The sequence below is a fragment of the Choristoneura fumiferana genome, chromosome Z (genome assembly GCF_025370935.1).
Source record: "Choristoneura fumiferana chromosome Z, NRCan_CFum_1, whole genome shotgun sequence".
Classification (NCBI taxonomy): domain Eukaryota; kingdom Metazoa; phylum Arthropoda; class Insecta; order Lepidoptera; family Tortricidae; genus Choristoneura; species Choristoneura fumiferana.
In genome coordinates, this window is record NC_133472.1 from 31,663,832 (window position 1) to 31,691,713 (window position 27,882).

At 39.3% G+C, this 27,882-nt stretch overlaps 1 protein-coding gene across 2 annotated transcripts; it reads right to left on the reverse strand.

Annotated features, from left to right (window-relative positions):
* Positions 1-610: 610 nt before the first annotated feature.
* On the reverse strand, positions 611-27,753 carry S1P (membrane-bound transcription factor site-1 protease). 2 transcript variants are annotated; one of them, XR_012452048.1, is made up of 21 exons: positions 27,161-27,753; positions 26,170-26,349; positions 22,996-23,082; positions 22,756-22,849; positions 22,237-22,457; positions 21,415-21,555; positions 20,801-20,959; positions 20,103-20,190; positions 18,676-18,857; positions 17,606-17,770; positions 16,595-16,744; positions 16,372-16,454; positions 15,619-15,824; positions 14,734-14,932; positions 13,477-13,540; positions 12,838-12,978; positions 10,402-10,539; positions 8,800-8,977; positions 6,270-6,458; positions 5,838-5,955; positions 5,723-5,747 (listed from the first exon to the last, which is right to left on the reverse strand). XR_012452048.1 is itself a non-coding variant. In XM_074096773.1 (20 exons), the coding sequence occupies exons 1-20, from the start codon at positions 27,401-27,403 to the stop codon at positions 5,518-5,520; spliced, it is 3,138 nt and encodes a 1,045-aa protein (XP_073952874.1). In that variant the 5' UTR covers positions 27,404-27,753; the 3' UTR covers positions 611-5,517. The 2 variants fall into 2 exon arrangements, 1 of the variants encoding a protein (XP_073952874.1); XM_074096773.1 differs by lacking the exon at positions 5,838-5,955 and having other exon boundaries at positions 611-5,747.
* Positions 27,754-27,882: the final 129 nt, after the last annotated feature.

The window sequence follows — 27,882 nt, forward strand, 5'->3', positions numbered from 1 at the left end:
TCGTATGAAAAACGAACTTATGACATTTGATTTTAGATGTTATGCTACGTAACCCTTGTAACAAATTACATTAAATCGTTAAATACTGAGTAGTTTCATATGTAATTCAGTTACAGTGTCTGTCACAGGAACGCGTCACTGCAGGCAGTGAAAGAAACTGGTTACTAAAATCACTGGTTTTAGTAACTAGTGACATGATTCTTGTCACCAGTTTCGTTTCGTTTCGCTCAAATCACGTAATGACCCACACACCTAGTCCGTGCCGCCGTGCTGTGCGCCTGTATGATTTGACCTTAGCCGCCGCTTTTGACGTTTGCTTTGGTTTGGCAGGTTTGGCACTCGTGCACTTGGTTGTACTCGTGCAAGAGGCCGAGCGCCGAGTGACGTCCGTATGAGCCGCGCGTGCGCGTCGATTATCCCGCGCGAACTTTGACTTGACGTTGACGGTATAACGTATAACGCGTTAACTGAGGCGTTAACTCTCGAAGGTTAACCCATAGCCTTTAATTCAGCCTGGGACATTAACATCCCCTTAGAATCATACTTTGGATTATGTTCACATCTAAACTTAGAGAAAACTAGCCAGGACGAGGAGTAAATAAAACAGGCATAAATTTAAAAATGTGTATGTTTGTGGAATCCCCTGTCAATACTGTATAAACACTATTTCAATTATACGCCAATATTAATGTGTGTATTGCTATCAGCTAAAAAATAACCAGTCTTATAGGATAAAAAACAATATGCATTAAATAGAATTACAGATCAGCTAATCGTATATAAAAATAAGTATATAATTTTCGGCAAATTCAGCACACACCCGCACCAAGCGTGACGTATCTATTTATCTAAATTGCACAACTTATGAGTTATATTCAAACTCTACTCTTAATTAAATAATTAATTTAGTATTTATTAATCAAAATTTGTTGATTATTCCAAAACTATAGATAACAGACAGGTACGTATAGAGATATTAATAATAGTCAAACACAACATTGTATCACTCTACAACTGAAGAAAACCGATCAAGTTTGTTTTGCTGTAGCAAATCAATCTCAGAGGGCAACTAAACAAAAGATAAGGAAGATTAGCACCTTTGGCTTATTAAATCAGTCCACTTCTTGTCTTACTTCATTGAAATAAAAACTGAACCACAGTTATCTGACGACATATTTTGCGTGTCACACTTTGATTTTTTGCCAAAGTCGAGTTTACCTAAACCAGTCAGTCTCGCATGTTGCCACGCGGCGGTTACGTTAACAGATGCAAAAATGGTGAAATGTGCGAATATGAGTAATTGAAATATATTTAGGCAGCGGCAGCCGACAGAATTTTTTATTTTCGACTGGAATGTGCCGTTGAAGTATTCACAAATTGTCACGCCTCAGTATTCATAAAATTCACCGTACCGTGCGTACTGAACTAACTGAATCGTGACCCACTGTGGAACCTTTTCGTAAAAAAAGTACAAAAAGTAAAGATAGTGACATCGCATTGCTTAACAAAGGAATTAACTGTGTCAATTACTGTGAGAACGTTTTACGGTGGGTCAGCAATCAAATGGGTCGACTCTTCTTACATTACATGGCTGCTAGTCACAGCCGTGAACCGCAAGATGGAGCTTGCTCTAACTCTCACTCAGGGCCAGTGCCCACTGTGGCAAAGCTTCTACCTCTCCATTTGAGGCAAGAGTTGCAATCATCCAATATGCATATGCTAGTCAATGCATCTTTGCGAGATCCGCAACAAATTGCTGCACAGACAAAATGGGTCATTGTGCCTGACAGGCTTGCTCCTGAAACAGTCACCATTAGACAATTTAAGAACCACGGATACTCTAAGAGTGATCACACTGCTCTGATATGTAATACTATCAACGACATTTTTAAAGGGGAAGCATCATCTGATAACGATGCGGTGCGGCTTTTTGTTCAAGCGATGGTTCTGGTGTTTGGCAGATCAATAGTCGCCTCTATGAGAATTAAGAATATCCTAGCGTCAGTGGGCTTGGCTTTGGAAATAGAAGTGATGATCATACGGTCGGTGACATATGAGATGGCGCTGCTAAAAACAGATGTAGAGACCTTAGCTTGCCTGGACCTGCTGGGGGTGGCGAGGGAAACCGCCAATCAACACAGTCACGCTGTCATACTGTGCAACTTTGTTACTCTTGGCTGGAAAACAGTTAACTGAGACCTCGGCAGAGGCATGGACTTGCCGGGTGGTCAGAGGCCTAGCAACGAGCATGGGCACTTCGATAGACATGGGGAAAATAGTAGCGTTCAATGTTCAAGCCTCGATCAGGTAAATCAAAAAATCAGCATGATCACTCAACTCCGAGCAGGCCTGGTACGCTCGCTCTTCGGCACCACTGGAACTGGTAATCCGCTCGCTGCTCTATCTGGAGCTATGCTAAATTTACTCTCCTGGGCAGAAATGAACCATATCCGGATGGTTCAAGATTACCTCTTCGGGAAGTATCCGGAATTGATTGCAATGAAGCAGCTCCAAGGATCTACGTTGGGAGTTCTCAGGACCGCCTGTGATTATTTGGGTAGTCTGGATGAGAGAGAGAGAGAGAGAGAGACCTTATACTAAGCTCCTATATGGACCTTAACAGACCAAAGCTCTTCAGAGAGATCGGTTCATTCTTTTAACAGACGCTGCACACGTGGTAGGATCCTACAAACATGCTACATGCTTCCTTTACAAATTATCAAGGAGATACATTGGGGAAGGCTGGTCAAGCAATAAAGAAGACAGTGACTGAATATCTCACTAAGGCTGCACAGTACACCACTACGGATCATCGGATCTTGGCAAACATGAATCGTTGTTGTCGAAAACACACATGTCGTTGTCAAAATTTTTCCCAGCCGCTGCACAGAACATACGTTAGGGTCATGGCTTATATCACGCTTATATTAAGAAAAAAAAAACGTCATACACTTTAATGTAATACGCGCATGTTCACGTACTAAACTAATTCCACAAATAGAGGATGCAGGAATAGTGACTGAACTGACAATTCAGCATTAGTTACATTACAGTTACACCGTTGATTAAGTTATTAATTCTATGACATACCAACAAGGATGCCTAAACTTGTAACAAATCATATACAAAAAGAAATAATAATGTTCAAATTTGAATGTAAAATGTTCTGAAAGTAATATATATGTCGAAACTGTCGTCAAGGTAACATCATGACCAACAACTGACCATTCGTTGCAGGTGGTAGGACCTTGTGCAAGGTCCGCCCGGATTGCTACCACCATCTTGCTCGCTAATCTTGCCGTGAAACAGCAGTGCTTGCACTGTTGTGTTTCGGCATGGAGAGTAAGACAGCCAGTGAAATTACTGGCACTTGAGGTATCCCATCTTAGGCCTCTAGGTTGGCAACGCATCTGCAATTCCCCTGGTGTTGCAGGTGTCTATGGGCGGTGGTGATCTCTTGTCATCAGGAGACCCACTTGCTCGTTTGCCATCCAGTTGAATAAAAAAAAAATCGTGATCCTTATCTCGCACATTGACACAAAGATGCGCGCATGTTCGTTCAGTTGAGCGGGATAATATATTATATGCATCTATATATGGTAAACCTAAGTAAATAAACGATCTTGCCATTCAGGCAAGCCCTCTATTCTATAAACAATAAAAAGTAAACCGTACCTGGTACACAAAACACGGCATAAAACTTTAAAGGAAGCCGTCACTTTTAGTGCGGGGTCTACGAAAAAAAAGTTCACAGAGGCCCTAGAGTTGAACACATTAAAAATAAAAAATTTAAAAGGTAAAAGTAAAAATATCAAGTAAATTGTAACTATAAGATTATTACAATAATATTTTTGTTCAGAATTCAAATATTTAACTGGATTCAAAAATATATTTGTATAATTTCATAAGTGCAAGTTAGTGCTGATCACACAACTCTATAAAAAATCCAGTTAATCATTTTTACAAGTTGTTCTTTCTTATTACGTAGTGGTATTATAAATTATTATTATACCCAAATATTAATATCGCTCGGTCAGCTTGTTTGTTTAATATCTATAGTATACTATACACACACAATACATTGCCTCAAGAGACGTGACAAGATTTCATATTTCTAAGACTATAATTTGATTCGTTCTCTGTATTCTGTTTGGAAAGAGAAAAACGCTGATATTTTTTAAATTTCGCTACAACTAATAATTAATTTATTTCAATTTTTTTAAGATGTGCTTATTCTAAAAGGGCATAACTCCAAAACTACGACACAATAGATCCATTACTTTTGTCTAGTCTGTTAAAAAACGATCACGTAAATCTGACGTAGACGTTACATAGAGACGTTGTCAAAATTATGACAGCTCCTTTTTCTGGTGAAAAAGGCAAAGGAAACATATCTATACTGTCGTAGTGTTGGCAATTTCAGCCATATTTTTTCATTTTTTTGTATTTTTTTAAATATGGAGAAATCAATTATAATAAATATTTTCCCATGTTCAGGAGGCAAAACTCTTTCGATTCCTGTAGTCATTTACAGGTGTTAAAAAAATGAAATCTTGTCAATTATAGAGTTTATGTAGTTGGATTTTACGCTACATAAAACAATTATATAGGGGAGTCGTGCCAAGTGATATTATGTACCAAAAAGGCCGCCTGCAGTAAGGTAGTCGCAATAAGGATGGGAGCATTCGTGACAAAAACTTCTGCTAATTTAAATTAAACAGTAGTTAAAAACAACTTGAACGCAATTCATACCTTTCTTTTAGATAGCATTTATAGGTGATGACCTGATAACGCTGAACATTAGGTAATTTTGATTTGTCATTCATTATAAACATAACATTATCAGTGCTATGAATACAATATAACAGAGTCAATTGGTTTGTTTAACATTTTACCTTAAAATATATTGCGTGAGCATCATGAACTATTAGACGACGCGGAACACTAGTTAATAATATTAAAGTTCAATAAATAAGTTCACTGACCGTATGCGACGCTGCCGTTTTAACATTACTAACTTTTTCTTTACTAACATTAACCATTAAATAGCTGGAACACAGCAAAAATATGATACAAAAATTGCCTATCTAGAACAACTCACCCATTCGTCACTCCTAAAATCACAGAAGTTTTCCTAGTAAATAAGGTTTCGACGCACACTCTTCTATTGAAGTTCTTTTAACTTTGGTCCCATGGCGTCAAGCCAACACCCTCTATCGTCTTCAAACTTTACACCGTAAGCACAACTGACCGCAAATTGACTCCGTGGCGACCTAACGACGTACTCTCTCTTTTTGCGAATAAGGCTACGTATCCACTAGAGATGTGCGAGAAATCTTGGAGCAAGGATAGGTAAATTAAGCGTTTCTATTGGTTCATGACAATCAGATTCCTCGCAACGCTCCACGCACATCTCTGGTGGAAACGCAGCCTCAAGCAAACAGTATGCTAGAAGAACGCGAAAAAGAGACGTTGTGGTGTACGTGCGTTCTATCTGTTCTCGCTTGCCGAGCCCTGCTAGGTGGCTAAGGACATCAGTCTCCGGCGTCGCAGCTTGCGGCCGCAGCGCTTCCAGACGGCAGTGAGGCAGTAGACGAGGGCGGCGAGCGCGAGGAGCGTGAGCGCGCGCGAGGCGAGGCTGGCGGGGGCGGCGGGGGCGGCGGGGGCGGCGCGCGCCGCCGCGCCCGCGCCCGCGCCGCGCCACGCTCGCGCCGCCGGCTCCGTGCCCTCCAGCTCTGGGCCGCCTACTGACCAGAGCAAACGTACGTCAAGTAAATCATTTTTCTCTTTTTTTCTAAACTCATATCAAATATGCTATAAAATGGTAGGCATACTACCTATATAAGTTCATGTCGTGAGAGAGTCGTGAGTCGTTCAAGTGGTGAAGTGTAGTGGTCGTGAGAGTTGCGGGAAACCGGTGGATTCAAGTGGCAACTTGTCGTTCATTGTAGCGTTCTAAAAGGGAGGCCTTTGTTCAGCAGTGGACGACTGATGGTGGTGAAAATTTATACAAAGAAAATCTTTTGTTTCTCTATTTTTTTCACCATGTCAGTTTTACTTTATTCCCGAAACAATTATATTTAAATTGCTTTGTCACTTGTTTCACCTCCCATTTATTAATTTTATTTGACTGATAAATGTGATGGATGCCATCTCCGTCTATTCCAACAAAAAAAACAGAGACGGCATCACATTTATCCGTGGATTAAATTTAACCAATGGATGGTGAAACAGGGGCTTAGTGTGTTTAATCACTAAGTGCGACATACCGATGGTCCTCGGGTCAGTGGGCGGGTGCCTGGGCGCGAGCGTCCTGGCCGCGGGCGGCGCATGCACGGCGCGCGCCGGCAGCGCGGCGCGGCGCGCGCACTCCGGCGCCGGCCGCGGCCCGCTCTCATCCGGCGCGAGCACGCGCGAGTACGCGTGCAGCCGGCCGCCCTCGGCGCGCTGAGGCAGATCTAAACACACAGTCTAATGTGAAATGGCAAACAACAGGGCGACAGATTGTTGTTCGGAGTTTTTTTGAACCCCCGAGACTTGAGACCTCTATCGCTAAGTGTAGCCAGGCGATTATTCCGTAAATATAACAGACTAGCGCCTCGCCCCGACCGCGCACGGGTACAATTTTCAAAATAATGACGTAGAGTAAATTGTACTTCGTAAAGTTTTTTATTGCTTTGATATTTTTTAATTCATACTATCTTTTGAATGGAATGTCCGATTTGAATAATTCAAAAAGTAATCTACACTACAGGTATTGAAACAGTCTTGGATATGAAATTATTTAAATAAATAAGGATTAATACAAAGGTATGAATAACATGGTCTGATTTTGGTCGGAATTTCTATATCAACTTTTAATAACCAGGGTGTTAGGTAATGAGTGGATAATCCTTGAACTACGGATCGAGGGCACTTAGGACGTTATACTAAAACTGCAATAATGAAACTCAAAGTGTAAAAAAATGCACATTAAATATCTTTCATCGGACTCGCGCACCGAGGGTTCCGTGCACATTTATAGGTATGTAAACGGGAGTCGTGTCTTGAAGATATTTCTCGATTTTTCCGAGTGATCAAAGTATCAAAGACACATAAATTATTTTTTAAAGTTTTTTATTCTGGACTATGGAACAACCCGTAACCAACCGGACTGTTGTAATTTGGCGGTAAAGAAAACACTTTTTTTTTTAATTAATTGATGCTAAAAAATCTGATATTTTTTTCTGTTAATTAGAAAGGTTATTCCAATTGATATAAAATGTTTCAAGCGTTTCTAAATTTTTCATACATTCCCCATTGTCTTGTAGTTAGGTATGTTACTTTAACTACTTTTTTACGTTTTAAAAGTTATCCCTACCTATGCATTAATCCTTACCCAAAAAAAAAACATTTCATATTCAAGACTGTTTCAATACCTGTAGATTACTTTTTAAATTATTTAAATCGGACATTCTATTCAAAGATATTACGAATTTTAAAATATCAATCCAATCAATGTCCAAACAGTGGCAAAGTGTCTATGGGCGGTGGTGATCTCTTACCATCAGAAGACCCACTTGCTCGTTTGCCATCCAGTCGAATAAAAAAAAAATCGAAAAAAAATATTAAATACAACTTAATCTACGTCGACACTCCCTGGCTTCACGCGGGTATAGTTTTTGGGAAAAGGAGCTGAAAAAAAGGGTGTGAAGCGCCCTTGAGTCCATTTTACACGTCTGTTCAAAGGAGGGTTACTTTGAAAATTATACCCGTGCGGAGCCGGGGCGGGGCGCCAGTCTATGTATATTGATGAACATGAAACTTTATGTCACTAATGAAAGAGTTCGATGTCAGATGTTCTATGACACTGGCCGGCAGAAGAATATAAATGAATCGCCGAAATGTATGTACACGCATAACTTCCGAACGACAGCAACAAATTGGATAGTATTTTTTTTTCATCTCTCCTGTTCGGAAAGTTGCGTTTTCATCTCTAGGGTGGAAAGTTTTTTTTTTAACTCGATTAGCCAGTCGAATATAATTGAGTCACGTCAATGACACTTTTTTACACGTTTCGGCATGGCCATCTAGATGCACGTCGTGACCAAGGAGCTTATATACAACACTGGAGGTTGAACCACGAGCATCCGTTTGAAACTAGAAATTTGATCTTTATTACGTCACGAACATATTCCATCTCTTTTGTTTAGTTAGGTTAAGAAAGAGATGGAAGTCATTCGTGAAATCCGAAAAAAAGAGATGGAATATATATATAAATAAGTAATAAAGGTCAAACTTCTTCGTTCGGCGTTCAACCCCCAGTTTTGTATATAACCTCCTTGGTCGTGACCAACTCGAGTTTTTTTTTATAGTCGGCCGTGGCAAGTGGCCAGTCGAAAAGGTACCGTTGGAGGTTGGATGTAAGTAAATTCAATTTATTATTATTCTCATTTTTTTTTGTATTTTACTTTCCTCACAGTCGAAATGAAAAGTAGAATGTCTGACTCGGGTGAAATTACCCATTTCCCTTCGAAGAAATATCTCGGGTGAAATGGGTCACTTTCCACCCTTGGTTATAAATCTACTATTTTGTGTTCGTCATTGTCAGAATAAGGTTTGTGTTAAACAAAATAAAAAAAAACTGAAACGTGGGCGGCGATGCCGCGAGCAACACCAAGTTTATAATATTATGACAGGATTAAATGAAGAAAAAACTATTAAATCTAGATCTACAAAAAGGTCGTCACGGTCAGTGCACCCGTTAACAGTGTCACAGGGCGTGGACGCGTTCTGTAACTTGTTCTGTGATGGACGTACCTGAGGGTATGATGTGTACGTCGCGCTGGCGATGCCTCGGCGCGGCGGCGTCCCGCAGCGCGGCAGGCAAGTGCCCCGCCAACGCGTACTGCAGAGCGGCGAGCAGCAGCCAATGGCAAGAGCGCGCCGCCCCGCCCTCGAGACACGACGAGTCGCCGTACACTACCAGCCGCCCCGCCTGTAACCACGGAACAACTGAGTGCGTGTCTCCACCAGAGACGTGCAAGGATGCGTTCCGATTAATGTGTTTGTTATGAACAAATAGAAACGCTTCATTTATCTATCCTCGCTCCGCTGAGCTGTTTCCACTAGAGATGTGCTAAGCGAGGGTAGGTTAATAAGCAATAGAAATGGTTCATGAAAATCACATTCCTCACAACGCTTCCTCGCACATATCTGATGGAAACGCAGACTTAAGCGGGTGAGCGGCGCGCGCGCCCGTGCAGCGCGCAGCGTACAATACAATACAATAGCTCATTGTACACCAGAAATAGTAAGCGATACAGAAAATAGGTACACATAGAGTAAATTCACTCACTTAGCGTACACTCATTCAGCGTACTTGTTTCATGTCAACTAATAGACGACACTTTTTAGACGACCAGATGGCCTAGTGGTTAGAGAACCTAAATACGAAGTTCGATTCCCGTGTCGGGGCAGATATTTGTATGAAAAATACGAATGTTTGTTTCCGGGTCTTGGGTGTTTAACATGTATTTAAGTATGTATCTGTCTATATAATTATATTTATCCGTTGCTTAGTACCCATAAAACAAGCTTTGCTAAGCTTACTTTGGGACTAGGTCATATCGTTTTTTGTCTTTCTAGATGGCGCCACTGTTGCGTGAGGTTTTTAACTATAAAATCATACATAATTTTCCGCTGCACTTCAAAAACTCATAATAGTACATTGTGCATTAAGGGGCGTAAGAAGGGGATTACTAACGAGAGTCTATAATGACTCGAGTTTGTAATTCCCTTACGGCCCATGATACACACAATGATTATCATCACATTGCGAGGAAAAAAATGCAAAAAATGAAATTATTTTGTGTCTAAACACTTCATAGCTCTGCAAAAGAAAGACGCTTAGAAAACAACTGAATAAAATAACGGCTACCCGCCAATACAGGGGGCTACAACAAAATTCGAAAATCGAAGTTCGTATCGTACCGTCCCTCTCACTCGTCTTAAATAATATTTGCTTCAGCAAAACGATACGAACTTCTATTTTCGAATTGCGTAGTAGCCCCCCTGATTGTCACTTTTTTCGAGTCATCTACTATTAGATAATTCTAAGCTAACTATTCCAACATGCTAAAAAAATATTTACTAAAATGTAAATAAAATTAAATTACTTACTTTTTAAAACTAGTCATATCTCCCTTGAGAAGAAAAACTATACGTAAATCCATTACTCCCCGCGGGATCAATTGAGGCCATTGTCCTTTAGTATACAGGCATGGAATAACATCATTGACGAGCAAGTGTGATGAAAAAATATAATCGTTACAGCTTCCAGCACTATTCGCCTGGACGAACCAACAGAAAACTTACGAAAAACCGGCATGATAATACTACGATTCCAACTCATGGGTATACCTTAGGCAGCTTGTCCACGGTGTCGTTGGAGTAATCCCGGGTCTCGCCCGCGGTCTGGAGCAGCCCCAGGATGGGCACGTCCACCGCGTGGGCCTCGTCATCCGTTTTTCCGGCGCCGGGTTTCTCTCCGGACATTATCTGCAACATAGAGCAAAAGCTGTTGCAACATAATGGTAGATTGTAATTTGCCAATGTTGCTAATACTTATTATCCTATTTCTGACGAAGAAAAATTCAAAAACACAAAAATCATAAAAAAATGCCTAGCCGTTTTTGAGTTGGTGTTACTAACACGACTTTGTTTTATATATACCTAGTAAGTGAACAATTGTTTTCACTGTCCCTATTTAATTTCCTCTCAATCGAAGTGAAAAGCAGAGTGTAAAACTCGAGCATTAAGCCCATTTACCCCTCGACGTAAACCCTCGCCTTACGGGCTCGGCCTCGGGTAAAATGGCTCGTTTTATGCTCTTGTTGTATAATCTACTATTAACGTATTTTTCGTTGACCCGTTTGGATAAACAGAAGCTTTATTTTCAAACGCACTCGAAATCACAATCGTTTTCAACACTTCTTTCTGACACAAAGTGTAGGACGAGGACAGAAACAGATGGATAATGCGATTGCGAACATCAACATGTTAGACAATATGGCCTCAGATCCTAATCTAAATATTTAATGCGCTCACTGGACACACGGCAAAATAAACTATGCACAGGAGTTGTAGAGATTTACAATTATATAATAGTACATTGTGCATTAAGGGGCGTAAGAAGGGGAGAGAGTCTATTAGAAGCGGAGGCCTTTTAATTACCCGAGTTTGTTATCCACTTACGGCCCGTGATACACATAATGATTTTCATCACATAGCGAGGAAAAAAATGCAAAAAATTCAATTATTTTGTGTCCAAACACTTCACAGCTCAGCAAAAGCAAGGCACTAATAAAACAACTGAATAAAATATGGCTACCAGCCAATACAGGGGGCTACTACAAAATTCGAAAATCGAAGTTCGTATCGTACCGTCGTTCACTCTCGTATTGAACAATATTAGCGTCAGGAAAACGATATGAACTTCGTGGTAGCTCCCCTGATTGTCACTTTTTTCGAGTCGTCTACCATAGATAATACTAAGAACCGTGTTAAGTTTAGAATTCGAAAGGTCTTACGGCCAGATTATTCCAACATGTTTAAAAAAATATTTACTAAAATAATTGCAAAACAATTTGATATAAATTTAAAATATAAAAATAACGAAGTTTCATGAACCGTGGCAAATTTTTATGGTGTAAAATTAGGTTATATCTAAGTTTTAAAGATGTAAATAAAACGTTGGCTGACTTGAAACCTCTTTAGTCTGAAATGACGTACTACCTACTAACTTTTTAAAACTAAAGTCATTTATTTATTTATTCAAAACAATACAATAATAGGCTTACAGTATGAAAAACCAAAACGCCTATTACGTTACATGCTTCATATAAATCAACATGGAATGGAACACAAATTAATAAGAAAGAATACAATACCTACCGGAAATAACATAACCAAAATGAACATAGAAAACGGATTTGAATACTTTACAAATTATTATTGGATAAAAACTTCACAATACTATCCAGCACAGAGTGCCAATTCTCAGCAAGTACGTCAGTATCCTGGTGCGTGTCCAGCATAGCGTTTAGCAGGGCTATTGCCCTGGCGGTGGGCGAGTTCCTGGCGCGCCTCGTGTTGAGCCCCTCTGGAGCAGTGAAGAGAGGATGGGACGGCGGTGGCCTGCTCGCACGTATTGATCGGGGATAAAGAAACGAATTCTCTCAAGAGTAGTCGGATTCTCAATTATGTTTCGCAAGAGCAGACAAAAATGTACTAATAAGTGCATTTTTCGTCTATAACGCAACGTACACAACCCAACCATACCCAGAACGAACGCAGAGGGATACAGGAATATACGTAAATCCATAATTCCCGCGGGAACAATTGAGGCCATTGTCTTTTAGTATACAGGCATGGAATAACGTCATTGACGAGCAAGTGTGATGAAAATATACATTTTAAAACTTACACAAATTGAACACACGACAACTACACCAAACTAGGTTTCATCGAGGAAATAAACTAACTAGTTAGCGTGCAATCATTAAGCTCTATTTTCATGAATCGAGATATAATATATGATAAGAGTTGCATTACATCACTGTCGATTATCAATTATAGGTAGAGTCATTCATACACACCCGAGCATTTTATAAATTAAACTTTAGTACTTCGTACCTTGCCTCGTGACTTGCCTCGCGACTCTCCGTGGATGAAAGCGTTATGACTGCGATAAATGCTAGTAGCCGGGTGGCTACTACGAAATTCAAAAATCGAAGTTCGTATCGTACCGTTCCGTCGTTCGAATTTTGCACTTCGTAGTATAGGGCCTGGTCTCACCTGACGACCCTGGTCAGAGAGGCGCGCCGTCACCAACACGCCGTGTTCCGGGAAGCTGTGGATGTGTGTCCCGCTTGCGTAGTACATCGAGTGTCCGCCCAGCTTAAACGAGCCTTCGAACACGCGGTCACCTAGCGCCACCTGTGGAAACAAACACGCACTCATTTTTAGATTTTATATGAAAAAAAAACAGGCCATGTGTCGGTCTGAGTCGCACACGAAGGATTACGCGACACCGTTACGTAAAAACCAGGTTTCATGTATGGGGACCCCTTTAATTCAATGCCTCGTTTTGATTTTGATATTTGTTACTATAGTTTTCATACTAATACACAATCTAAAAATTTCAGTTTTCTACCTGTTAACAGTTCTAAAGATTCAACCCCATGACAGGCGTATGGACAGTCAGACAGTTAGAGAGACAGCAGAGTTGTAGTAATAGTATCTGATAGGGCACGCTTTGGGTATGGCACTCGAATAACCAAGTTCTAACCGTGCGTCTCCATTCTATGACCCACTGCTGGGCACCGAACACATCCCAAAATAGATGAATATATGTGAAACTTTATTTGAAATATTAAATATGTAATTGTAAAACGCATATATACTATACGGATACACAAGGAGTTTGAAACTTACTTGATACATACTGAGCAAGTCATTCAAAGCGGGCACATTGGCACCACCCGTTTCTGGTATCCACCTGGGAACCATGGGAAAACGGCTGATTATTTACGTAGGTTGAAAAGGTACTGGAAAATTGTAGACATTAAGGGGCTGTTTCACTATCCATTGATTAGTCTTAACTAGCGGTTAAATGTGATGCCGTTTCTATTTGTTTTGTTTGAATAGACGGAGTCGGCATCACATTTAACCGTCAAAAAATCAAAATCAAACAAACACTCACATAAACTGCACAGAAATTGTAATACACATCAACATCCGCTTGACTGTATTCTAGCAGAATGCCTAATTTTGTTTTCTTATAACACCTAAATCTTAATATGGCTGAATTTCAAAATACCTTAGTCTCATAATACCTAAACTTCAAAATCACTTTCTTGGCAATACAACATATGCTTAAAACAACCAAAAGATAAAATACCTAAATTTGTACGTTGAACAGGAACTATACTAAGAGTCAATAACCAACATCAAATTTCTCAAACACCACCAGGGAAAAATAATTAGGCATTTTGCATTTTGGGTGTTTTCAGTTTAAGTTGTTTTAATATTTTGTCATTTCTGTCATTCGGTATTTTAATGAATTGTGCATTTCAATCTTTAGGTATTTAGAGAATATGACATTTTAAGTCAAAGTCATAATGAATTTCGTTCATTTTAATACAAGGACACAATTTGACATTTTAGGTATTATGAGCCCATGGTAATTTGAAAATTAGGGGTATTGATGAATAAAGTATTATGAAATTTAGTGGTTTTAAGCCCAAAGCATTAATAAATTACGTCGAACATTTAGGGGAGGGAGGGGTCAGGCGGCTTGTGACATAGGCATGAAATAATAACAATTTTCATAGCAACACGTGTGACATAAGGGGAGGGGGCCAAAATGTGTCAAAATTGGTGTGATGTATAGCCGACCAAGAAATTGATTTACTACCCCGAATTTTAGGCGCTTAAAACGTGAAAGCCTATAGTATAATCCTTATTGTTTTATTTCTGAAGTAGGAACTGCCAATAAAATTGATAAAGCAAAAAAAAGCTTGGTTGACCATATACTTAATGGATGGCCCATAATACCGTGGAACTTTTAGTATTTACGCTATGTCAAGTTTCTATTATACATGCTACTGCAAATAACAAATTCAAATTTGACCACAAAATTTATGTAAGTACTAAGTTGGATTCATTTTTTTTTCATCCCGTGCCTCTTACCACTGACGCGTGTTCTCGTCGTAAAACTTGACGTGCCGCAGCAAGGACGCGTTGTACCAATCGGCGAACACGACAAGCGACAAGCCGCCGTCGACGGCTTTCTTCATCGCCGCCATTTCTTCAGGGAAATACTCGTCCTCGGGGTCCACGAGCAACAACGCGCCGTAGAGCGACGTGTCCACGCAAGTCAACGGAGTACCTTCCGAACATTCACCATCATCATCATTAGACGTCATCGTTTAGACGACCAGATGGCCTAGTGGTTGGAGAACCTGACTACGAAGCTTGAGGTCCCGGGTTTGATTCTCGTGTCGGGGCAGATATTTGTATGAAAAATACGAATGTTTGTTCCCGGGTCTTGAGTGTTTAACATGTATTTAAGTACGTATATATCTATATAATTATATTTATCCGTTGCTTAGTACCCATAACACAAGCTTTGCTAAGCTTACTTTGGGACTAGGTCAATTGGTGTGAATTGTCCCGTGATATTTATTTATTTATTATTTATTAGCTAGAAGACGTCGACTGCTGAAAAAAGGCCTCTGCAGGCACATCTGTGCTCTTGGCTACTTTCGAGTTCTCTCGTTCAGTCATATTACTCTTTTATAGGTATAAAGAAAATACCGATCGAATATGCTTCGGAACTGGATCCTGAATGCGCTGAGATCTATATTTAGTTATTATACATACAAGCGTGCCTGTCGAGCGAATGGTGCTTGGTTGGCAGAATGACATAGTACAGTCAAATAACAAAGCAAAGAATTTCAAAGATATACACTGTCGGCTGTTAAGGAATTTCTCACGGTTGCTCAGTGCAAGTACTTCTAATAAACAAACTTCTCGTATATTTAATACTGTGTTATTATAAAAGAAGCCAGTTACCCATGACTTCTAAGTAGAATCCGTGCTCGCGTAGCCGGCGGTACATGTCCCGGAAATTGGTGTGCACATGGTCGGCGTGCCAATCGAGCGGGTCGTGTTTCGCGCGCAGATCGTCGCGCGGGAAGTACCCGCCCGGGTACCGGAGGCTGTGGAACTGGTCCCAGAGCAGCCGGCGCGAACGGGCGGGCACGGGGATCACGCGAGCCCTGGCGAACACACTGGCTAGTGAGTGTGAGCCACAAAATGACGTGCAGAGTTTATAACAAAATCAAAATACTTTTGTCTGAGTTATTGCAAATATACAAATTTAATTTAATAATTGTAATTTCTAATTATTTTTTTAATTATTATGAGTTTATGAGTCGCATCATGTACTTTAAAAAATAAACAAGTATCGCGGGAAAGTATAAGGGCAAAATAAGCGTTTAATTTAATATTTTAACAGTTTTGCTTTATTTCTTTATTAGAGAAAGAGCGTAAATGGCAATCCGTGAATTCGTAATTAATGACTCTACTCATCCACGAATTGCTTTTTCCCGGTAACTGTAATATTTTTCAATTTTTTATTTTAACTTCACTTCGAATATTTGTAATTTGAATGCTCTTTAATCTACTTCACTACAGTACAATAATGCTTTACAATTTTTGCATGACTACACAGAGCTCTATAATCACTTATTCACATATAGCTTTCATTACGAATAAGAATAACAATCAAAAGGGCTTTCGGCATAAATAAAATTACAGACGAACCTTATCGGCAGCATGAGTGTGGCATTCCGGATCGCATTGTCGCCGCTTTCATCGTGGCTTTCGATCGTAACATTCACGTGGCCCTGGCAAGAACGGTTTGCAATATGAATACAATAATTTTATACAGGTCATTTTATAAGGTACTTTCATTCAAAGTGAGGAAAAATTAGGGATGATACTGCATCCCTTCAGTTTGACAGTTGTTTTGTTTTTAAGGCCTCACCTCGACGATGCCGTCAAAGTCAGAGCCGCCTTCGAGGACTGTGAAGCTGAGAGCCAGCCATCCGGACCAGGGCCACAAGATGTGACTGAACTCCGCCGACACCGACAGCAGCGGCCCGTGGGGTAAATGCGGGTGCCAGCTCACAGCTCTCTGGGTATTTTACACAATCGTTATCATTGTATTATATAGGCTATCGAATTCACACACGCACACACACACACACACACACACATACACGTAGGCACGAACGCACACACACACACACACACACACACACACACACACACACACACACACACACGCGCACGCACGCACGCAAGCACGCACGCACACACGCAAGCACTCACGCACAACAAGTTCCCACAAGTAAAAAACTTAAGAAAGGCTTGAGACACAAGATCCATATCGAATCCCTTTGTCAACTTTGACATTTGTGATTGGTTAAATAACTAGACCCCGCTATCGGAGGTGCAATTTGGTAGGTAGCTGTCAAGTCTTAGGGATGGGTAAAATACTTTAAAATACTAACTAAATGTCGATAGTTTTTCGTTAAATTATCGTCGACGTCGATATGTCGACATTTTCTTGGGCCAATAAAAATTAAAAATGTTAATACATTATTTATTTTGTTATTAGTCCTGTTTTACAAAATAAACACGTTTAATTAAGTCTTAGACTGTCATTATCTCATTAAAGGTAAAGAAAAATCATCGACATTTTGTTAGTATTTTAAAATATTTTTACCCATCCCTAAGACTTTGAATCGGTAGCCCAACATCCTGGGGTGGGCACTAGACCATACTGGGGTGGCCACGGACCACCCGGCCCCCCTCTATATACGCCTATGCATACCAGAGGGTCCTACCCACCGACTAGACCACCGGGGAATCCAAGACAGGCTTTGATTACATTTCGTTATTTTATGTCATTTGGCAGAAGTATTTCACACAAGTATTTCGCTACTATCTTTGTATATATTTTAGTTAAAGGTTCAAAGTGAGCGACTGTTACCACGTGCCCGGAGACGCCGAGCCCGTTGACGACGGTGACGTTGGCGATGGTAGGCTGCCCGCTGTAGTACAGCGGCTGCGTGCAATAAGGCCACATGTACTGGCATTCAGTGAGGTCAATGTAGGCGGGGCTCAGGCTCGCCTGCGGCTCGTACTCTTTCAGGAACTGCGGAAAAGGTAAAATATGAATAAGATGCTGAAAAAAAATTTCACCAGTACCAATATTTGATATAAAAAGGCGTGCATACATTTCTCATACGACTCTATTTCTAGAGCCGGTAGGACATGTCAGATATTTTGGAAGCTAAGCTGTGGCAGATATTAATGCAGGTGATATTATTACATATTAAATCATCATTATCATCATCCCAGCCTACATAGGTCCCAGTTTCTTGCGGCGCATTCTTCTTGGCAATGATGGTCTTTCCGAAAGCGCTGGTAGTTTAAAAAAATGACGTGTAAAAGTGCCCATTGCGGCCTATTTACTGAATAAATCATTTGAATTTTGAATTTTGAATTTTCAGTGCTGGGCACGCACAGATCATCTCTCGGAATGAGAGTTGTTTTGTTGATACTCAATACTTTTAAGAAATTTAAATAAATAAATATAAATATTCTAAAAAATATTTCCACTGTTTTTGTTTTTTGATTCCGTTTTAATTTTTTGAGGAAAGCACTGTATCACCCTCGGCTGGAACAGCAATTGTTGGCTTAGTAATATTAAACAGACTCGCAAACCAATACTCAGCCAGCAATGACCTTATTCTCTTCTCAGGCATTAATGTACTATTACGAAGTGCTAATACTTGCCGAAGGCTATTGTTAAACAGAAGTACTTCATATGCAACGTCTTTAGTAGGTACCTGATGGCTTTTAAAAAAGATTTTGCATACAAAGATAACTGAGTAGTACGCGGGTCGAACAGTTGCCAATTCACAAATGCGCGGCGCACAGTGAGGCATCGTGCTAATAGAACGCTATGCGCATTCGCGTTCTATTAGGACGATGCCTAAGCCCTCACTTTGTCTAACATGGCCCTTTCTCATAAGTGTGACGACCACTGGTCAGTACCTGGTAGGCGCTGATGAGGTCAAGTTTCCCGTGTCCCTGCTCGAACATGTTCGCGCCGGGCAGCCGGCGCGCCGTGATACAGAGCGCCTGTTTGACGGCCGCCGGCGTCAGGTTGTGCCGAGGGACACCGCTTGCCAGCAGCGCTATGGCTCCCGCCACCACTGGCGACGCTACCGAAGTCCCTGGCCAAGATGATTGCAGCTTGAATTGATTACAGTCGAAAGCTAGTGGTCGGTCGATTCGAACCAAGTCCAATCAAAAGCATAAATATATGTACAGGTCGATTCACAAGAGCTGGCACGAATGGATTGAATTAATGAATGAAAGTATCTGTGTGTTACCGAAAAATGGGGTGACTTTTAAACCTCGAACTATACTTAGTACGAGTCTAGTTCAATTGCAAGTAAAGCACGAAGTCAAGCAGCCAACGTTTTATTTACATTTTATATCCTTATAACTTAGCTATGACCCAATTTTATACCACAAAACTTGTCTAAGCTTCATGAAACTCCCGTTATTATTTATATTTTAAATTGATATCAAATTGTTTTTAGTAAATATTTTTTTAGCATGACGTGAGAATGTGGCCGTATGTATGACTATTCGAATTCTAAACTAAACCACAGAACAAGTAGGTAATAGTACTACCGTACAAAAGGGACTCTCTCGAACAAAAGTCAAGTTTAGGTATAAATCGTTAAGTACCTACTCTTACGACTTGCACGCGAAATTGAAACTTATATCATGTTACACGAGCGTTCATATTCCGTTCCGTCGTTGACTCGAAACCAGTTTGGCGGCAAGAGCACAGGCACAGGGTACCCACTCGCCGATGAATAAAGATAACAGTGGGTATTAATATGAACTCAATAAACTACCTTTAATAAACAAGTAAATATTCCTTCTTCTTCTTCTTAAATTTAAGAGCTATGCTCTTGTCGGTGGAATAATCGCCACTCCGCACGGTCTTTGGCCAGCTGTTTGACTTCCTGATACGAGTACCCCTTAATGCACAATGTACTATTCTTAGATAATAGGTACTGTTTTATATATATGTGGTTTTCACATGGGCCAAAGTTACCCTTCATTAGGTCAAAGTACCTACCCTGACCTTACGTATCTGCAACTGTGGGGCTACTACGAAATTCGAGAAACCAAAGTTCGTATCGTACCGTTCCTCTCACATTCATTTTAAATAATTTAGCGTCCACGGAATTTTGCACTGAATATTTATTATTTTTAATGTGAAATAACAACGTTAACAACGGAGCTACCCTAAAGCCGTTGCTCACGGAACTAATCAGACATCGCAGTTTAACGCCGAAACCAGGAAGATATTACCAGAAATTTGGACAGTCATTACCAAAGGCAAAACCTACTTGTTTATATCTAGTTGTAACTGAAAGTATAACGAGTACAGCACTAACCGCTAAGCGAGCGACAACCGCCAGTCACGCTAGAACCACGCACTCCACTGCCGTAGGTCACTATGTCGGGCTTCATGCGACCATAACCCTGAAACATTATAGTCAATCGATAGCTATAATACATAAATAAAATAAGTTGCCTGTACTTCTTATTGCCTGTACTGCATTGTCGTCTAAACTACATTCCCTTACCAAATTTCAAGTCGTTGCTATTAACCGTTTTCAGGAGTTCCGTTACCAGAAAGTGTGAAAGCTGCAAACTTTGAGGACATAGGTAAATTACATGTTTGTTGTAGAGGGATATTCCTAGTTTTGGTTGATTTCAGACATGGTGCGCTGTACCAAGCAGCTTCCTGTATCAAGTTAGTTATGTAAAAGGTTGCCTAATCTATGTCATTTTCAGTTTTAAGTTTGACTTTTAGTTCTGTTCTGCTTTCCTGGTATTCCGTGAAGGCTGGCTACCCAGTCCATTTTGTGGTTGTATAAAGTTGACTGCAGTTCTACTAAAACCACCAGAAAGTGTGAAAGCTGCAAACTACGAGGACATAGATAAATTACATGTGAAGTTTAATAAAAGCCTGTTACAAAATTTGTTCTACCATAGAATAAATCTTACTTATTGCATGACATATAATATGATTCGTTCGCTCCACGGCCCCGCAATGTAAGGCAACTCGCACAATATTTCTTCAACTTACATGAGGCAGTTCCCAAGTGGTCATTCCCCGCGAGGAGAACTTGGCGATGCGATCGTCGAAGCCGATGCCGCCGACTCCTATCACGTCCATCTGGTCCGCGGGGTTGTTGAGGGTCCCGTACAGAGGCCCATCATTGCCTATCGCTGACACCATTATTACCTATAAGTGAAATTGTAACTGGATCTATCAACTTTTTAGAGACCGACACTAGCGTCTTTCGAGCGTTACCGCGGAGCCAGCCCGTTTTTTTACTAAATGTATGATTTTAAGGGGTACAAATCCACTAAAAAGTAGGAGTTGTGATAGTTTTACGACTATATTGCTGGCATTTTTTCTAAGAAAGTGAAGCACTTGTCTCCTGAGTTGCGGGACAGAACAACATACACTGAAAAAGTTGATTGACCCACCTACGTGACAAATAAAGAACCGGAGGACTTATTTATTACTTAACACCGTCTCGTCCAATTGCATTGATCATCTCTAAGCTTTCTACCAGAATATTCTTTTACATCATTCAACAGCACTAACTGACAGACAATAATCCAGCGAGAGCATATTCACTACTATTACGGAAGCTAACATAACTACTCGGTGACGTTTATTTAGTTACTGACCTTATTAGCGCTAAGTTCCCACACCTTGTCCACAAATGGATGGTCCATGAAATCCGGTCCCCCGATGCTCAAGTTCAATACGTCGATTTTGCGCATGATTGCATAGTTGAACGCGTCCAGAAACCATGACGTGTATGATACCTGGATAATAATGAAAATGTGTATCAAGAAAAAGGGTATATACTGGTATGTGAAAACACCTAGTCACAAGACTATACTGTCAAACCATTTGATTTCGGAACCCATAGAACTTTCTCACAGTAAGTATTGTGATGAATTCCCTTGTCACGCAAAGGAATGTCATTATTTTTTGTTTTTTTAAAAGGTTCCACAGCACGCGACGATTCAGTTGGTTCGATAGTACAGTCGCCATCAGATATTTCGGAGCGGCCAAGGTGATCAAAAATATCGAAACATGAACTCTAATACCCTAATAATAGTGCACGTGCCGATATTTTAGACCACCTTGGCCGCTCTGCAATTGTACATGAGTGTGTAATGTTCTTCGGTAATAACAAGATTTTTATTAACTATGAAAAAGGCATATTAATAAAATCTATGAACAATGATCAGTGGACGTAATTCTTTATTGCACATTAAATTGAATAGTGTATAAAGTCACATTGGCATAATAATATTCAAACTTTGACTGTAAATAGAAGCGTGGTCTGTGATTTAAAGATTTAAACCCATAAGCAAGTAGCATAATATTTAATTAAAAGTACAACAGACGAATTTCAAGAAAAAAAAAAAAGTCAAAGCTCCGCGGTGGGGACCTCCTATTGCGCCTGGATAAGCTGGATTAGAAATTTTATAGCCTACCTGATTATCAGTGAAGACCCTGAATATGTGGAGGTCAGCATCAGGCGCAAAGCCGAGGCAGTCCGCACGGGAAGCAATGACGCCAGCGACGAAGGTGCCGTGACCTAGTGCATCGTCCAACGAGTTCTCGCCAGTCCAGTCCGTGCGCTCGCGCACGCGACCGAAGTGAGGGTGGTGGCGAGCCAGGCCCGTGTCGAACACTGCCACTTTTATGCCCTCCCCTACGTATAGATAAGGTGAACGTTAGTAGCTGTCTTCTTCAAAGCCCAGCTTAGACTTGCGAAAACAACGGTGCAAGTTGCAATACACTGCGGCGTTTAATAACCCATTTCAAACTCCTTCACTTTTTGGCCTCTCGTAAGTAATGTATTTACCTAATACAACTTGAAAATTTTCATTTTTCTTGCAGGTGTGTAAGGGCTTTCATGGCTTGTCGAAAGTGAATTCAGTTAACATAATGTGACGCGATGCGTTTTGTAGACTTGTTTTTACTTGATTAAAGTTTAAAAGGAAGCATACCTGTGACACCAAGAGACCAAAGTAAATCTGCTTTCAATACGGATGTTATTTGGCGTGGCACCGTTCTCAGAAGCTTACGAGATGTATAACCACTCTGAAAATATCAAATGTTAAAATAACAATGCCTCAATGACATTGCCTCAATGCCTCATAAATTAAGTCCGACGCGGTCTCACACCACTATGAAAAGATTCTGGCACGTATTTTTGAATTGATATTTTTGATGTTTAAGCGGCATACCTCCCGTGGTTGCCGCAAGGAGCGCAGGGCACGGGCGCGGTGACTCCGCCAGCCCGCGTATAAGCATCCGGCCGGCCCACAGTTGTCCTGCAACCAACCACACTTATATTCAATAGTGTCGAAGTAATCAGTACACAGAGTGTTGTGTACAGTCACCTGCATCCATCTGTCCATGTGTCTCCCTATATATACTGTAGTCTTTGCATCTGTTACAGCGGAGCGTGAAAAAATATCTGACACGTCCTACCGGCTCTAGAAATCGAGTAGTCTCAGATATATATGCACGCTTTTTTGTGTCAGATGTTGGCGCTGGTGACTGTACACTTTCAAGTAGAATGATATGAACTAATCCTGGCAAATGCCATGCCAGTTTTATTTTTCAGAATGACGAATTAAATTTAAGTTGGCAATTTAAAAAAAAACTCGAAATAAGGATGTGATTAAAACTTTACTTATATTATACATAATATGTATATACTTCAGTGTTTGTAACAATAGAGATGCGCTAAAATGGGTCTGTATTAAATTAATTCGCATAAATTAATTGTCCTAATTGGAATTGGCATAACGATATTTTGCATAATTATTAATTCGCATAACTGAATACGCATAATGTATGCGTATAATGTGGATTTGCATAACGGTAAGTTGGCATAAATTTAATTAGCATAACATTACTTTGCATAAGTATAAAAGAGTATAAACATAAAATCATTATTTAAATGAAATTGTAAATTTTATTTGCAAACAATATATCACAGTGTTACATTAAGTGAAAAGTTATTGCTAAAAGTAAAATGATTATTGATTTATTTACTCAATTCAATTAGATCTGAGAACCTACGAATAAATAATAAGTCAGGAAGCGTAAGTCAGAGAAGCGTAACTCAGAACAAATTCCACACAAAAAGTGGCCATACCTAGAACCAAAACGACTTATGATTCAAATACAAATCAATTTTGAGGTTGCAAATAGACGTACTTGTTGATTGGTTAAAATTCAGAAAGAATGCAGGGATTGGTTGGCTCGCGTGATGCAAAGTCAGATGCACAAATTACGATCACTTCTTACATCTAACGTTTCAATGACGTGTCATATATTGATAACGACAGCTTCTTTTTTTAAGCGACTTAAAGGAAAAGGAGGAGGTTATCAATTCGGTTGTATTTTTTTGGTTGTTACCTCAGAACTCCAACATTTATGAACCGATTTGAAAAAAAAATCGTTTGTATAGGAATACCTCTAATTAGGTCCCATAGGCACGAAATCAGGATCTGATGATAGGATCCTAAGGAAATTCAGGGAACTCTTCAAATATTGTAGGGACACCTATGATAATTTGGATATATTTAGTAGTAACTCGTGCATTTGCTCTTGAACATATCATTTGGTGAAGTGGAACTAATGATATAAAGACAAGTGAATACCACAGTTGACTACCAGAGTTAGGCACTACTCAATAACAAGTATTTCACGGGTTTAACTTCAATTATTTTAAGAGCGTTTATGCCTGCTGAGCTGGCAACGTTGCGTTTTTATATGTTTATCTCGATTATTCCATAAAAATTGAATGAAAATTAATAATGTTGTCTGATAGAACCCTTCTTAATATATAAGTTAATGTGTCTACTACAATAAGTATTCGTGATAGACTTTTATATTCCTTAAAAACGAATTAATGTTTCATGACCGGTTTTTAAAGAAAATAAAAGTTGAATAATTATCGCAGCGCTAATAGTGGCCAAAAGTAGAAATAATGTAGGTTCTGTCATAGTTCATACTCATATGAATGTGTCGTTTACAAAGCAATTTGTGTAGACTTAACTGACTAATTTTATTAATAGATGTTTGTCTTCTTGAATTATTGAACACATTGAACACAGTCCCTATTTTGTCCTTAATTCCTCTACATCCCGGACATGTCCAGCAGATACCAACAATTTTCCTTTTGAAACTGTTTGTGGTTGAAATTTTATATTGAGTAATACACACAAAACAGGTCGTCAAAATAATACGTATTTAGCTTAGTAAGTAGCTTCTTTATGTTTTACAATAAAAGTATGACTAAACATGAAGTAAACAAACCCTGACATAAACAAAATAAAACACAATTTTTGAATAAATTTTGCTTCAGTAATTTTGTATTATAAATTAATATGTAATAGGTTTGATTTTTGTCATAATTTCGCAATTAAATTTCAAAACGTCAGAACCTCAGATCCGACAAACTTGCGGACGCTAAGTAGCGCTTGCTGATGTTGTGCACAGAGCCAATAGCGGTTTGAAAGTTAGTCATCACAAACAATTACTATGTTATTGTTGTTGTTGTTGTCGTCCTATGGTACCCCAGTGGTACAGAGGGCCTTCGTGAGACGTCGCCATCCGCTCCTGTCCTTACTATGGTTACCATTTATTTAAAAGTTAAAAAAAAATATTTTATATTGTTTTCAGATTATTTAAATCAGTGGTAAGTCATACATTTTGAGATTAAAATCTCAATTTAAAAAAAAGGTGACTAGGCAGGCATGTTCACTCTGTGGACTGGACACTTCAAATATTCAAATTCAATTTGCATCTAAGCAAAGATGAAATCAATCTACTCATGCTTACAATTTATAAGAAAAGTTCATCATCATACACACATTATCTTTGGTTTAAAAATAGATAAAATCATTTTATGTTCCATTAAAACCTGACTAGGGAGTATAAGGTTTACATGTTTTTGTGGCATCATCCTTAATTTATTTTTACGGGAGTATAGTTGGCGCTCTATTGGCAACAATTGTTAACAAATTAGTTTAACTTAGAGCCAACTGGGGAGCGAAAGAATAATATATTCCTCAACATTGCTTTTCAATCATCTATGGCAGTGTTTCTTTATCTTAACTTTGGGGCATGACCAATAAATTTTTAAACCAGCCAAATAAGTTAAGAACTGCTGATCTATAATGGCAATGGAATCATATTTTTAAAAATTTAATTGAATTTGTTTTTGCTGGATCTGCATAACAATCTTTTATTATTAGAGGGCATAGGTATAGCTTTGCATGTGACTGAATATATCAGTATTATATCTCTTTAGTAGAAAACCATGACATAAATAGAATTACAAGACTGGTCATTTCATACACATTTTGACAAAACTATACAAGATGATGGTCAGTAATACTTACCTCCCGCACATATTTGATAGTCCGCTGAACCTGCCTCTGTGCTGTGACGCGTCGCACTGCAGGGTGGTCCCGTAATGCATCAAGGGCTCTTCTGCCCCCCTCTTCCAGCAATATAACATCAAAATCACTTGGGTATTCTTTTGCTGGGTTATTTCTTGGCACAATGGTCCAATTATGCACCTGTAGAATTACATTTAGATCAGTGTCTAGTTTGCAAGCTGAGTATAATCAACTATTTAGTGCTTTACCAATGTTTGTAACAGTTGCATTAACTGAAAAAAACAATAAGGCTGATTGCCACATTGACTTGTAAATAATAATGTTTGAAGAAGCACAACCAACCCTGAACACCCAGGTGGTAAAAGAATTTCTTGGTCACCTATACATAAGTTTGTGATTTTTTTAACACAATGGAAAAAGTTAATGGAAATTAAAACTATGTGCTAACGCAGCTTTAACACTGTTTAACGCGCTTTAATGACTTTCCTATTACAAAAAGTACCGAAGTATAAAAATTTACAAGTTTGGAATTAACTTATCAATTTGTCTTTTTACTGTTAAATATGGTTTATGGTTACCCACAAGAAAAAAGGTGTAGGAAGGCAAAGAAAAAGATAAATCAAGAGTTCCTAAAACAGCAGGAAAAGGTTGGAACATAATATTCATATTGCCACAGACAAAAAAAAGTGGAAAAATTTGGAGGCTTTTACACTTGGGGAGCACTAATGTGCAAAAAAAGATATTATAATAAAATAAGTGTGAAAGATATGATTGTGTGAGTCAGATCGACAGTTAACCATTAAATTGAATGGGTGACAAAAAACAACTATGTTATGCCATTTTTATTACAGGGCCAGCCTCAGCTATATTCTGGCTTGGGTTAAAAACATGATATATAATGTTTACGCCATTAGTGCAGCTCTTGCATACTCTTGTTTATGTTTATAATATCCATCACAATTACAATTTGGAGTAAGTACTAAGAACTTACCCCAGCATTTTTTAATGCCGCTGTCACGTAGTTTTCCCGGGTAGCTCTTGGAAAATAGCCTTTAAACGTAATAATATGTTCACTGCCAACGACGCCTGTACTGTACTCGTAGTCAACACGAGAAGAACTCGTCGCATTACATGATGTATCTATATCAGCGTCTTCTTCACCGGTACAAAAAGATGAAAGTGCAAAACCAAGTAACAAGCAAGTAACAAACAAGCAAACATTCAATCCCCCCATATTATGAATGTTTTTCACAAGTGGTTACATGTTGTGACAAAAATTATCAGGTATTTATGAATGTTCGCCTTAACTGAAGTGGTTGTATGATAAAACCACTTACACCTGTGTGATCAAATGCATTTGAGGTTTTACAATAAAATTATACACTGAAAACAAATACACAGGCACTATCTACAACTGCTAATACCGCTAGGCGCTAGTGTCATGTCGCCAGCCAGCCTACTAGCTATGCTATAATATATCATACATAGCTAGCTTTCAATTTCAAGATTTTTTACGATTTCTAATTTTCTACTCTACTTCAAGTGTCACCTCTTAGTGTGTCAGGTCAGTGTCACCTTATACATTACTTTACTCTTTGCCTAGTGTGACATGACAATGAATGACATAAGGAAGATAAAATTTATTTTTTTAATCCATCAGAGCAAGAGACATATTTTTCTGTTCCTATTTGTTCGTATTCGTTATAATTTATT

What these genes read in the sequence shown, in the direction of transcription:
- S1P (XM_074096773.1), bottom strand. Translation starts at nt 27,403, where the DNA reads ATGGGGGGATTGAATGTTTGCTTGTTTGTTACTTGCTTGTTACTTGGT. An exon ending in TCGGCGTCTCCGGGCACGTG is followed by an intron (nt 16,745 to 17,605) that starts GTAACAGTCGCT and finishes TAAAATACCCAG; the next exon opens with AGAGCTGTGAGCTGGCACCC. An exon ending in TCTCTGACCAGGGTCGTCAG is followed by an intron (nt 10,540 to 12,837) that starts GTGAGACCAGGC and finishes TCTATGTTGCAG; the next exon opens with ATAATGTCCGGAGAGAAACC.